Source organism: Pseudoliparis swirei, chromosome 3 (genome assembly GCF_029220125.1).
Source record: "Pseudoliparis swirei isolate HS2019 ecotype Mariana Trench chromosome 3, NWPU_hadal_v1, whole genome shotgun sequence".
Taxonomy (NCBI): Eukaryota; Metazoa; Chordata; class Actinopteri; order Perciformes; family Liparidae; genus Pseudoliparis; species Pseudoliparis swirei.
The window spans coordinates 9,823,492-9,835,401 of record NC_079390.1 but is presented as its reverse complement, the minus strand read 5'-3'; the positions used below and the strand labels follow the sequence as shown (position 1 = coordinate 9,835,401).

At 44.3% G+C, this 11,910-nt stretch overlaps 2 protein-coding genes across 4 annotated transcripts; one reads left to right on the top strand and one right to left on the bottom strand.

The window, feature by feature from the left end:
• Positions 1 to 20: 20 nt before the first annotated feature.
• On the bottom strand, positions 21 to 5,370 carry ccdc61 (coiled-coil domain containing 61). Its single transcript, XM_056444623.1, has 13 exons — positions 5,287 to 5,370; positions 4,102 to 4,259; positions 3,944 to 4,026; positions 3,305 to 3,465; positions 3,003 to 3,155; positions 2,710 to 2,917; positions 2,522 to 2,604; positions 2,183 to 2,403; positions 2,017 to 2,095; positions 1,716 to 1,913; positions 1,594 to 1,627; positions 1,192 to 1,255; positions 21 to 1,083 (listed from the first exon to the last, which is right to left on the bottom strand). Exons 2-13 carry the CDS (start codon positions 4,247 to 4,249, stop codon positions 989 to 991), a joined length of 1,527 nt encoding a protein of 508 aa, XP_056300598.1. The 5' UTR covers positions 4,250 to 4,259; positions 5,287 to 5,370; the 3' UTR covers positions 21 to 988.
• Positions 4,394 to 10,109, top strand: itpkca (inositol-trisphosphate 3-kinase Ca). Of its 3 annotated transcripts, none has more exons than XM_056444659.1 (7): positions 4,394 to 4,868; positions 6,528 to 6,627; positions 6,750 to 6,963; positions 7,589 to 7,793; positions 7,899 to 8,000; positions 8,095 to 8,166; positions 8,358 to 10,109. In XM_056444659.1, exons 2-7 carry the CDS (start codon positions 6,579 to 6,581, stop codon positions 8,562 to 8,564), a joined length of 849 nt encoding a protein of 282 aa, XP_056300634.1. In that variant the 5' UTR covers positions 4,394 to 4,868; positions 6,528 to 6,578; the 3' UTR covers positions 8,565 to 10,109. The 3 variants fall into 3 exon arrangements, with proteins under 3 accessions (XP_056300634.1, XP_056300650.1, XP_056300642.1); XM_056444675.1 differs by lacking the exon at positions 4,394 to 4,868 and adding an exon at positions 4,878 to 5,245; XM_056444667.1 differs by lacking the exon at positions 4,394 to 4,868 and adding an exon at positions 5,694 to 5,775.
• The last annotated feature ends 1,801 nt before the right edge of the window (positions 10,110 to 11,910 follow it).

The window sequence follows — 11,910 nt, the reverse complement described above, 5'->3', positions numbered from 1 at the left end:
GATACAAACAAAAAACAAGATAATTTTTTATAAATTATATTTTCAGGTTTAAAAGGCATTAGACTGGATAAAATGTGAGTAAGTCTTTGTGCACATACAGCAGTTCATAGAAAATGTGGCAGTTTCCCTAACAACAAAGTGTTCATACATGCACGGTCAACATGAATGTGTATGGATCTGTCTACAAATATCTTAGTCCGTACACTTTTTTTCGAAGTATTACCGTAAACAAATGTCATCCAAGATTAACATATTTTGTGATGTAGTTTGGGATATGAGCTCAAAAGGGAAATTGGATCTACTTTGGTTCGAATTGTTAAAAAAGTAAAATTTTCATGTAATTACAACATAGATTATAAATGTAGACTAACGCTGGAATGATATTTAACCACCAAATGATGACATGCAGTCAGATCATTCAGGGTTCAGGAGCATATTTTAACATGCACTGGACAGAAGAGGTCCAACTCAGGTTTTAAAGTCTATCTTTGACATGTTGATCACTTTCACACCCGTTGACATTTCAGTTTAAATAGTTGCTCGACTTAAATGTGTTCATGAAGGAAGAGATGATGCACATTACTCGCAGGGGGAAAAAAACGCCACAGAGTTGGAAGGAAAACATCAACAGGCGAGTAAAGGGTGAACAAATATTTACTGACTGAGGAACTGCCAAATCTTCTATCCATGTGAACTAGTTAAGATGGTTTGGCAAGGTGTAAAAAAATATATATATTTACAATCCAGAAATAGTCTTTCACAGAGATGGCTTTAGTTTCCTGAAGTGCTGGAAGTTCAACCCGCCAGGAGTCTTAGTCTCTAACATGAACACTTATCCAGCCGTAACCCATCGCTTAGGCTTGAAGCTCAATGTGTTCCTCCAGTCTGCACATCATGAACATTGAAAAATAAACGTTGGTCTGAGCTTCTAGCTGTGCAGTTGTCGGGTAACATGGAGGGACTTGAGCGGCGGGCTGGGCGGTGGTTGTTAGTGTCCTGTATCCAGGTCCCTCATGTACTCCTGAAGTGCCAGCAGCCTGGCATCGATCTCGGACAGCTCGGCACCGGCATCCATGGAGCTCTCTGGGTTCGGAGACATAAAATGATGAGAACATGTCGAGTTGCGGCGAGCTCGTTTTCAACTCTAATCATCTTATTGCTGCAGAACTTGAGGCAACTTGGATCAGTTACCTTTGTCTTTCCCTCTGAGTGTTGGAGTACTGCATAACGGTTTCCTCGAAAGGCCTCCTCGAGACTAGAAACACAAGTTGCACATTAACGACAGCAAATCCCATGAAGAGCCCACAACCGTCCGTGAATGGATGTTAAGATGGAAATCGAATGATAGTGGAACAGCTGTTCTCATTGAAATCAGCACAGCAGGACGACCCTTTGCCATCGCAAGGAATATCGACTGTTGGTGGGCGACCTCACTGGTCAGTGCAAATAACACAGCAGTCAGTTCCATGTTGGTTCTACTCGTTTCTATGGATCTTATGAACGAGTTGTGTAAACGAAGCTTTGTATATGCAGCCTGCGCCATGGAGCACCATTACTCTGAGCCAGAGTTACAGGAAGGACCAGGATACTCACCGCATTGGGTCCATTGGAAGTCGGTTTTCTTCCCCTATAAATCACAGAAAAACAGACGTTAAAAAAATAACTAGCTAACGCAACAGAGACTCCACAACACTACTTGGACGTCATCACACCACCTGAAACGATTTTTGTGCATTTCATCCATATCCGCTAACGAGCTTTCAGAGGAGTTCCTGCTCCCTCGCCGCTCCACGGATAAATTCCGGCCTCTGCTGCCGGACCGGACCGTCTGAGGATAGGCCTCTCGGGAACGTGAGCGCCCCCTCTCAGGGACGACGGGCGACATCACCAGGTCCCTCCGTACCTTCCTCTGTCTGACACAAAAAAAACAGGATTCAAACTGTTGTTCCAAGCAGCGACAACATCAGAGACCGGCGCTGTCAAAGATGGCAAAAGGAAAAAATAATATAGACCAACTTTTTGACATCTGCCTCTTTCAGTCTGTGCTGCCTGTCCTGGATGTAAGCGGTCGGGTCGAAGCGTTGCACCTGGGACCCTGCGAGATAGTAGGTTAGCGTATTTAGATTTAAACACATCATCGCCTCCTAATGAGAGGTACCGGGCAGCACCACAGTGCCAGTACCGGTGGGGGAAGGTGACGGCCGAGGTATGCGAGCGCGTGGTCCTGAGGAGTCCGACCGTCGTCCTCTTTCCTCCGACCTTTGACCTCTGTCATCCATCCGTTCTCTGGATCCTGAGCGAGCCCTGACCGTCCCGTAACCAGACCTCCTCTCGCGGGAGACCGAGCGATAGATTTCCCCATCGAGCCGAGAACAGGCGTGACCAGACACAGGAGTCACTCTGCTGCAGACGCACAAGGAGGGAGACAATATCCAGATGTCACGTTTTTACTCCACGTCGGAAGTGAATGAAATAGAAGAGAGAGAAAGCCACGACATAGTACATGCTTAGAATGCCTAACCCTCTCCGTAGTAACGCCAGTTCACTGGTGAGACTCTTGACCCGAACGCGGAGAGCGCACTCCGATGCCGTCAGGTCATCGAACTGGGCGGGGAATTGAAAAAAAAAAGTTAAAACCAGCTGAACAACAGAGGAAATGTTAGAAATCTTATTTTAGCTGACGACTTCGGAGCAGCATAAGAGGCCCACCTGCTCCAATAGGAGTCGCTGCTCCTGGCATCTCTTGCCCGCTGAGCGTTGACTTTTGGCCCTCTCCTTGACGAGCTGCTCCTCCAGCGCCCTCACCACATCCCTGGCCCTCCAGTCCTCTGGTCCCGGTGCGGGCCCCCCTCCACCGCTCTGCAGTCGCTCCAGAACCTTAGCCATGGCATCCTTTTGTTCTTTCGCCAGAGCCAGTCTGAAAACAGTAGGCGACATTATAAAAAAGAAAGAAAGAAAAAAATGTCCTGTGTTTCAGAAAGATGAAACGAAAGGCAACCTACTCTGCTCGGAGCCGTTGGATTTCTAGTTCTGCAGATTTGTTGATGCCGTGAGAGGAGACGGTGCTGAGCTCAGCCTTAAGAGCTCGGACTTCCTTCTGCAGGGCAGCCGGGTCAGGCTTACCCACGTAAGGCAGGGGTAAGGGGTAGTGTATCCTACAAAGTCCACAATAGTCAGCAGATCATGGGCGATTACCGCAGACATAACCGAAATACTGAGAAACAAAAATCTGTCAAAAACAAGGCACCGCCAAACTAAATCATTTTTAATATGTTACCATGTAAGTTGCAACAGAGACACGAACCTGTCAAACTCCACGGTGTATATGAGGATTAGGTATCTTTTGGCAGTGAGAACAGACGACTGCTGATGGCCATGAGGGCGACTAACCACTCCTGCTTTTCTGTTGCGGAGCAGCTCCAGGTCAGCGTAGGTCAAGAGGTCAAGTGTAACGGAATCACTCATCTGCAGAAAAAGCTCAAGTTAACGATCCAACATTAGAAATAAAAAACTGACCTGCCATGAACTTTGAAAAAGTAAAAAAGATTAGAAGTGTTTTAATGATGGGGGGGTCTCCTGTTTTATATGTACTGTGACATGCCTGATCCTTACATGTGCAGCAATATAATATGTTTTTACAAATTAAAAGACACACACACACTTCTAAAAGTGCCCAAATTTCCAATAGTTTCTAGTTTTCCCCCGGCTCTTTCCTTTTGGCCCCGGTTCCTAAACATTTATGAAAAGCAGCGAGGGAATAAGACAGCTCGGGATAACTGTAAATTTTTCCGCTCAGCTGGAAACATTAAACTGGAATGAACCTCGCCTCAGCTCACACAGCCTCAAGCCAATGTGTGTCTGTTCATATCTTTGTCTTCACGTTGCATTTGGGCCACCTCAGCTTTTTGTTTATCATTCCATACGGGTGCACTTTCAAACATACCTTTCTGACAGCTGATTCTAACATGCTGCAGAAAATGGGGAACTGCTTGAAGTTGCCAGTTTTGCGGGTGAGGTCCTCAATGTCTGAAAATAAAAAAATATTTTGAGTGAGATTACTTGTGCCTGTTTTGACATTCAATCTGTATGTATGCTACTCACATGCTGGATCAAAGTCCCCTCTCCATTGATCCGCTGTCAACGAATCAGAGATTTCCACTATCAGCAAACCTTTGTCCACCTCCATCTTAACAGAAAACTCCACTCCTCGAAATACAATATCCTCCATCAACTCAGAGCCTTCCTCCATCACTCCAGGTCTGTGAAGGAGATGTGAATTATCCTCATGAATTAGGAGTGAAGACAACTCTTTCCTGTGAATTCCTTGAATAATACATGCAGTTTTTCAGAATTGTATGTCTACATGTGGGTTCAATGGCCTGAGAAAGAAAAAAAAGACACCACATTATCATCAAATCCGATGCATGTGCTTGTCTACTAACAATAGTTTCCTATCGTGTTATATTTGAACTTAAATTAGATTGATTTACATTCACTTTGACTTGATGTTCTACTTTGTTTCATACAATAACCTAGTAAACCATGACAGATACAATACAGCACATACAGAAAATGCACGTATGTTATCTTGATTTAGCTGTAGATGGATACTTTATTAAAAAGGTGCGCTCACTAACTGGCGCAGTTATTTATAACATATCCAGATCCTCCCTCTGGCTCGATCACATTCCACCTGCCTCACCTCTCGGTCCGTCCTAATCGATACACACCGCGAGGGGCGCTAGCGAGCCGACACAGTCCCTTTCAAAAGGTGTCATCATTTTGTATTGGAGGAAAATAAAGTTCTGTATGGTCGGTCACATCGTCCGCGGAGGACTCAGCAAATACCATAAGACATGTTTTACGAGGTAAGCGATTGATTGGCTTCTCTTCTGTCGCGTCGCAATGCAGTCAGAGTTCGCGCTTGACATCGCTAACTTTCTCCCGGAGAGAAAGCGACTCGCACGAAATCGGCAACCCTCATCTTTCACCGTCACGTCTCACGCACAGAGAACACGGAGGAGGCGCCGTCACTGCCTTCCGGGCTGGTCCAGGGTCGGTTCTTAATAAACGTGTTATTGGGCTCTTCTGAAACGTCGTGAACTGACGCTGCGATCGGTCGGCTATAGCAAGAGGTCGCGTCTTCGCTCTCGCTAGCTGCGGCTAGCTAGCGTTAGCAGTGGCCGATGCCGGTGGTTGACTTGAGTCGCAGCTCGCGGACCGAGCCGCTCCCTGCCGGTAGTCGGTGAGCGAACAATAACCAACACAAAAACACCTGAACGTTACCTTTGGTCGCAGCAATGAGGGGAGCTGTCAACACATGACGCCAGCGACTCGTTGGAAACGCATCGCGGTGCGTGGACTGGCTGGTCAGCCGCTCGGCGTGTGGAGACAGTTCAACTAAAGCCGGGACGAGACTACCGTGGAGCCACCGCGGCACCCTGGAGACATGAGCGGTTCAACAACCGGGAACCGTTAAATTCTTCTTCTGCGCTCCGCTGTGACGACGCTGCTCTTCTTCTTCGGCTCGGAGGCTCGACGGCCGTCCGATGAGCCGCTGCCCTCCACAGGCAGCGCGTCGACACGACCTTCACACCGTAACACTGAACACGAGTGGCGGTATCAGATGCAGTAGAACTATAACCATCTATATGCTCTGATACAAATACAGAAGAATCATCAGATTTCGATACTGAAAAGTGGAACATAAACTTGATATCACAAATAAAAGTACTCATGCAGAACATTCGATGATAACATTTCTTGCATTAATTTGTGAGCATCATTTGACTTTTACACACTGCTTTCTACATGTTTTGAGAGTTTCATCTCTAACAGTGCATCACATCTTATGAAGTCATCGCCTGTTGTGTATACGTAATCTACAAAGTAACTGTCGTAGTTCAAGTTGTAAAAAATATACAATTGAGCAAAACAATATTTTCCTCCAGAATGTGGTAGAGTAGAAGTACTGAAAGTAAAACACATGGACCTTTTTTTAAATTGTAGTGTACTTACTTTACACCATTGCAAATTAATACACATTGAATTTAGTGTAAAATAGTTGGATTAAAACAATAGACTTTACATCAGATATGATTTATAATAGTACACAGATTGTCCTCCAATCACCAAATCAGTTGATATACATTTGTCGGCGCCACATTTTCAACATAATGGCAAAACTTGGAACCAACTTCCATGTTGACATGTTCAGCCTGCCATTGTCGAGTTAAGTGTTTAATAGCAGAAAACTAGCACTCGCTGTAAATGTTTGATGAACCTCGTGCACTAGACCAGAGCCGACCCTGTCCTCTCTTCACTCATGGTCTTGGTTAAGGGCGGTTTCCATGGAGACGTTGATCACCCATATTGCAAAAAGTCGAGTGAATGAGTCTGAAGTCTGCTGCTTGTCAGTAAAGATGCAGAAATAACCCAGGCAGCAGAGGAATGTGACCTGGAGTGTGTCTGTGTGTGTGCGTGTGCGCTAAAGAATGACTGACGGAGGTGTTCTGGTCTTCACACAGAGCTCCGCATGGAAGAAACACTAAAGTTGTGGGACTTCAACTCGCCTACCAATGACTCCCAAGAAACCTGAGCAGTGGCTGCAAGTGGTCGGACATGCAGGTTTGTTTATCTGGTCTAACTTGTCTTTCAATTTGCTCCCAAACGGGTCTAATTTTAGTCTGAAACGTAGCCACAATGTAAGTGATGAAATGAAGATGGTTTGTCTTCTGTTCCTTTTCCAGGGAGCTTTCACGTTGGGGATTACGGCACCCTGCTGAAGAGATTTTGTGAGGGGGAGCAACAGTGCTACCTCCGGCTGATGGAGGATGTTTTGAGGCCCTTTGTTCCCACCTACCACGGTGTGGTGCAGCGGGACGAGCAGAATTACAACATAATGGATAACTTGTTGACCCATTTCAACAGACCTGCCATCATGGACTGCAAGATGGGGAGCCGGTAAGTCTTGGTTTGTTGTGACCGAGCAGTTGAGCTTTATTTCAGCAAATTGGAAGGAGGAAACTTATAGTGCAGCAGTGATTCTTAAAAAGGCCTCATAATTATTTATATATATCCAGAAAAACTATAGAGCCCGAAATAACACAATTATAAAACACCCATAAATCACAAGAAGCTTCATTTAGTATTATTTAGTTGTCAAACGTCATGGAAACTAATAGGTTATTTCCAAATGAGCACCTGTCCCCTGTAATTCCTCCTCGCTGTGGCCGGAGTCGTTATGTGTCGGTCCGTCCCATTCTTGTGAACGTGATATTGGCGAAAGAGAATTTCTTCAAATTTGGCACAGACATCCACCTCACGGATGAATTGATTAGAATGTGATGGTCAGGGGTCACAGTGACCTAAAAAATTATGTTAACACAGCTCAAGTATTTATATGCTGGTTACATTTCAAACAAATGTCAAATAGGATAAAACGATAAAGTGCCATTTTAAACTCAAACTCGACTGGTTGGCAGATGCGTATAAACCGTGAGGCGACGATTCTAGTTTCACAGCTATAATCTTTTAATCCAATTACACATTTTCGGTGAGAATAACCGTGAGGCTCTGCCCTTCACAGCACGTACCTCGAGGGAGAGCTGCTGGTGGCCAGGGAGCGGCCCCAGCCCCGTAAAGACATGTTTGAGAAGATGGTGGCTGTGGACCCGGAGGCCCCAACGGACCAGGAGCGAGCCCAGCAGGCGGTGCTGAAAACCAGGTACATGCAGTGGAGGGAGACGCTGAGCTCCACAACATCTCTGGGTTTCCGCATCGAAGGATTCAGGGTAAGCTCCAAAGTTCATCAAACGGATGCCATTTGTTTTTTTGCAGCAATACATGTCTAGTAGCTTCGCATTGAGCGTTAATTTGCTGAAACGTTTCCTTTGCAGAAGTCAAATGAAGAATGTCACACAAACTTCAAAAGGACCAAAAGCAGAGAGCAAGTGGTGGAAGCACTGGACAACTTTGTTGATTCCAATAAGCACATTGTGGTGAGTGTGACCTTCACTGACTTTCATCCACTCGTTGTATCGCATTAGTTTTCTTCTCCTTTCTTTGTAACTCTTGTGTCTTTCCCTTTTTCAGTGGGGATATCTGAGACGGTTGAAAAAACTGCGGCAGATCTTGGAGGCATCAGACTTCTTCAGAACACATGAGGTCAGACTGGGATTTTTTTTTAAAGGTTTTGTAAATATTTTGAACAGGATTTAGTAAATGTTAGGGAAATAAACTCGTTCCAAAAGAGCTACCGTGGAATTTGGTGGTGCCCTGTTTTAGATGGCTGGTGCTGATCATATAGCGCATTGATCCAGTGGCGGGACCTTTTCCTAACCGCTGTATCCCTGCAGGTTGTGGGCAGTTCCTTACTGTTTCTACATGACTGGACAGGCAGAACAGGAGTCTGGATGATTGACTTTGGAAAGACGGAGGCGTTACCGGCACACCTCACCCTGGACCACCGCACTCCCTGGGTAGATGGCAATCGAGAAGATGGCTACCTGTGGGGTCTGGACAACCTCATTGATATACTGACCAACATGATGCCCCTGACCTGAACTCCTCTCTATTCATGTGGACGTTCACTCTTAACCTTTCCTTACCCTTGACCACTCGTAAGTGAGTGACTGCAGATGTACTGGCTTCTGAAATGGTTGAGTTGGGAGAATTAACTGGGTCCAGAATGAGGGTGAGCGAAAGGAAGATGTGATTACAAAAGTAAATACTTTCCAGAACAGATTTTCTTTCAGCAAATTACAATTACAACATTGGTCAAAAGATCATTGGTGATTTATTTAAATCTCAACTTGAGCCTTGTAAAGTTGACCACTGAAAGACCTTCACTCACCTGTGCTGCCAATTTCCAGCCTCAGCAGGAGACGCCGTCCCAGCTGTTTTAAAATGACACTACTCATTATTTTCGGGAAAACATTGCACAAGCAATTATAAGACAAAGATATGGCTGGCCCATCTGGTTTGGGAAGATCTTAAATGTCACACGTGTCATTAAAATGGTGCTAAAACGACTTATTTCCTGCATTTAAAAAAAAGGCACACTGTCGCATTAAGGGGGATTTATTGGCAGAAATGGAATATAATACCATCACTTAAAAATAAGAATCTTTTTTGTTTGTTGTTACCTTACAATGAGCCGTTTATATCTTCATACCGGTCCTCTACACGCCGTGGACACCTACAGTAGCCCAGAGCGGACAAACCAAACACTGAGTCTAGATCACCAGCGTTTCACCGCCAGGTCCTCCACACGAGACCTTTCATTAATTTGTTCGCCTCATTACTATGATCATTAGTTGTTTTTTATACATTAGGATTGGGAAACAGTTTTACCACTTGCACTTGAGTGCATATCAATGTTATGTGGCGGTTTCCTAGAGTCTACACATATTGTTAATAGTTGAGAACAATAGCAGTAACGGTGTTTCTTGTGAGGTTTCATTTTTGAATTAAACCTAATATTATTTTCAGGCTTGGCCTTTTCCTTTTTTAATTTTCTCCACTTCCAGACCGATAATATCTCAAACTAACGGACGACCTGCCCAAACCTTTGTTTATGGAGCCCTGAAGACTTTGGAAATGGTGAACAGTAGAGCTGTTAAGCATCCACATGGTACTTTGTGATTAGAGCTCAGAGCACTGTTGTGCCTGGGCCAGAGCCTCACAGGGCCGCAGCCTCACAGGGCCAGAGCCTCACAGGGCCGCAGCCTCACAGGGCCGCAGCCTCACAGGGCCACAGACACTTAGACTTTGCATCTTCACGTCAAATTGAAGGCTTAAATGTAGCAATAGAAGTTTAGTCTTATTTGATGGATTGTTTTTCAATGAGTAATATTAACACAATATTTCTACTCTTTTTTTTTTTCATGTTTAACTTTGAGCAATCAATAAAGTTTGTGCTACTCATCAGTTTATTGCCATATGGAATTTTACAAATTTGAATAAACGCTCCTTTTTTCTCCTTCCTGCGGCTGACCCCAGGTCTCTGTGGTGCTCTTGGTGACTCATGGAAAACTGTTGTTTTAATCCTCCTATGGGGTATGAAGGTTGATGTTTGATGTTTTGGTTAATAAATATTGTAGAATGTGTGTGTGTGTTTTACATAAACCAAGTTACGCTCACCTCTTTACAACGTGATTTTGCATCGTATTATTTATTTTTTGGTTATTTTTAAATTCCAATAATACTCTTGAGAAAGTAATGCTTTGATGGATTGATGCAGCTATCGGCACTTACTGATGTACTTATATACATTTAGCAATTACAATATATGTAAGGGACAGATACGCAGTACTGTAGAGCTGAGCAGATCCAAATAGTAATCACAGTCTAAAGTTCAACACCTGATGCAGGGCTGACTGGGGAGATGAAGGCAGATGTGCTCTCTGTCTACCGCACCTGTCTGCTTCTGTCATCCAGCCATCAGACGGCAGGCAGAGGGAACCCTAACCCTTACCTGAGATCAAAGGGATGAGCAGACAGAGAAAGCGAGTCATGCTCTACAAATCCTCCCACACAGTCTGCAGCAACAACAAAAAGCCCTGTGAGAGGAGGCTGCCCAACACAACCACAATCTGACCCGATGGCAACAGAACACATCCCACTGGAGCCCTTAGAGTCGAGTGCCTTGCACAAGGGTACAGCTTGAGCTGTGGTGAAGGTGGAGCGGGAAGCTCTGCTCTTTTATTTCACTTCCATATATCCTGCTGGACTTGCGAGCTTCTGGTTTACGTGTTACTTGTTTAATGTTTAGGGACACTGGAAAACATTAGAACCGAGGTTCTGAGCAGGACTTGAGACGACTTGGTCAACGCTGGATACAACTGCGTGATTAATAGACCGATAATGTGAAGCAAAGCCGTGCGTCCCTTGTAGCACGGTGAAGTCAAATTAAGGCGTGATGAAGGCTCGAAAAAGGGGAAGAGTGTTTTCAAAGTGAAGAGGCTGACTGCACCAATCAGTGTGTGCTCAAAGGCAGAGGGGGTGGGCAGGGGATGATGATGTCAGTGTGTGACAGATGAAACATCAGCCACCCTCTCAGTTTGCACAAAACACTCAAGAGGCTTTGTCTCGCTGGTCATTGTTGATCAGATCCATGGAACGAGCAAAGCAGACCGACTCCGACGCTGCCGTCTCCAAAACCAGGTACCATGTGTGTGTTTTTGTCTGTTTTTTTCACTTTACAATTTGAACTAGTTCTTCTGTGAGTAAATGCCATATTATAAACTGCTACCGACAAAATCTCTTCATGAATTCAGTGTTTTCTTAAAATATATACATTCAGATTTATCTGAGTGTCAGATTTTTGTGGTTCAACTATATTTGTATTGCGAAAGGGAACAAAAACATAAAGAGTTGTGCAGAATAGAATGATTATACAATATGTATATTGTACTTATTCCCATTATATATTACTGCTGTCAGGCTGCACAACAAACTGCAGTAGATCGCTGTAGATGCTGGCAAACTCAACACTTTACTCAGCACTTTACTTTGTTTTCCCCTTGTATATTTAGTTTCCTCTGTATATTTAGTATTTTAGTTTTAGTATTTAGTATTTAGTATTGTTATTGTGTTTGGTGTTTTATTTTATTAATGCTCTAAGATGCACCTGCTGCTGTGATCCTGAAATTTCCCGACTGTGGGACTAATAAAGGGTTATCTTATCTTATCTTATCTTATATTTTATTTCTTCTTTCTTACAGACTATTCTCTTCCGATGCATATTTTTCCTCCAACGTTACATTTAAAAAAAAAAGACTAATTTCTCCAAGAGATGTGCAGACTTGTAGCAGCAATTTCAGAGCTAAATGCATTTCTGTATGTGTAGACCCGACGTGCTCTGTATAGCCAGCGCATGTCTGCTGTGTGGCGGGTGATGCGCGTCAC

What these genes read in the sequence shown, in the direction of transcription:
- ccdc61 (XM_056444623.1), bottom strand. Translation starts at nt 4,249, where the DNA reads ATGGAGGAAGGCTCTGAGTTGATGGAGGATATTGTATTTCGAGGAGTG. An exon ending in ATCCAACGGCTCCGAGCAGA is followed by an intron (nt 2,918 to 3,002) that starts GTAGGTTGCCTT and finishes TACTGTTTTCAG; the next exon opens with ACTGGCTCTGGCGAAAGAAC. An exon ending in AAAGAGGCAGATGTCAAAAA is followed by an intron (nt 1,914 to 2,016) that starts GTTGGTCTATAT and finishes TTTTTGTGTCAG; the next exon opens with ACAGAGGAAGGTACGGAGGG.
- itpkca (XM_056444659.1), top strand. Translation starts at nt 6,579, where the DNA reads ATGACTCCCAAGAAACCTGAGCAGTGGCTGCAAGTGGTCGGACATGCA. An exon ending in GCAAGTGGTCGGACATGCAG is followed by an intron (nt 6,628 to 6,749) that starts GTTTGTTTATCT and finishes TTCCTTTTCCAG; the next exon opens with GGAGCTTTCACGTTGGGGAT. An exon ending in TCCGCATCGAAGGATTCAGG is followed by an intron (nt 7,794 to 7,898) that starts GTAAGCTCCAAA and finishes TTTCCTTTGCAG; the next exon opens with AAGTCAAATGAAGAATGTCA.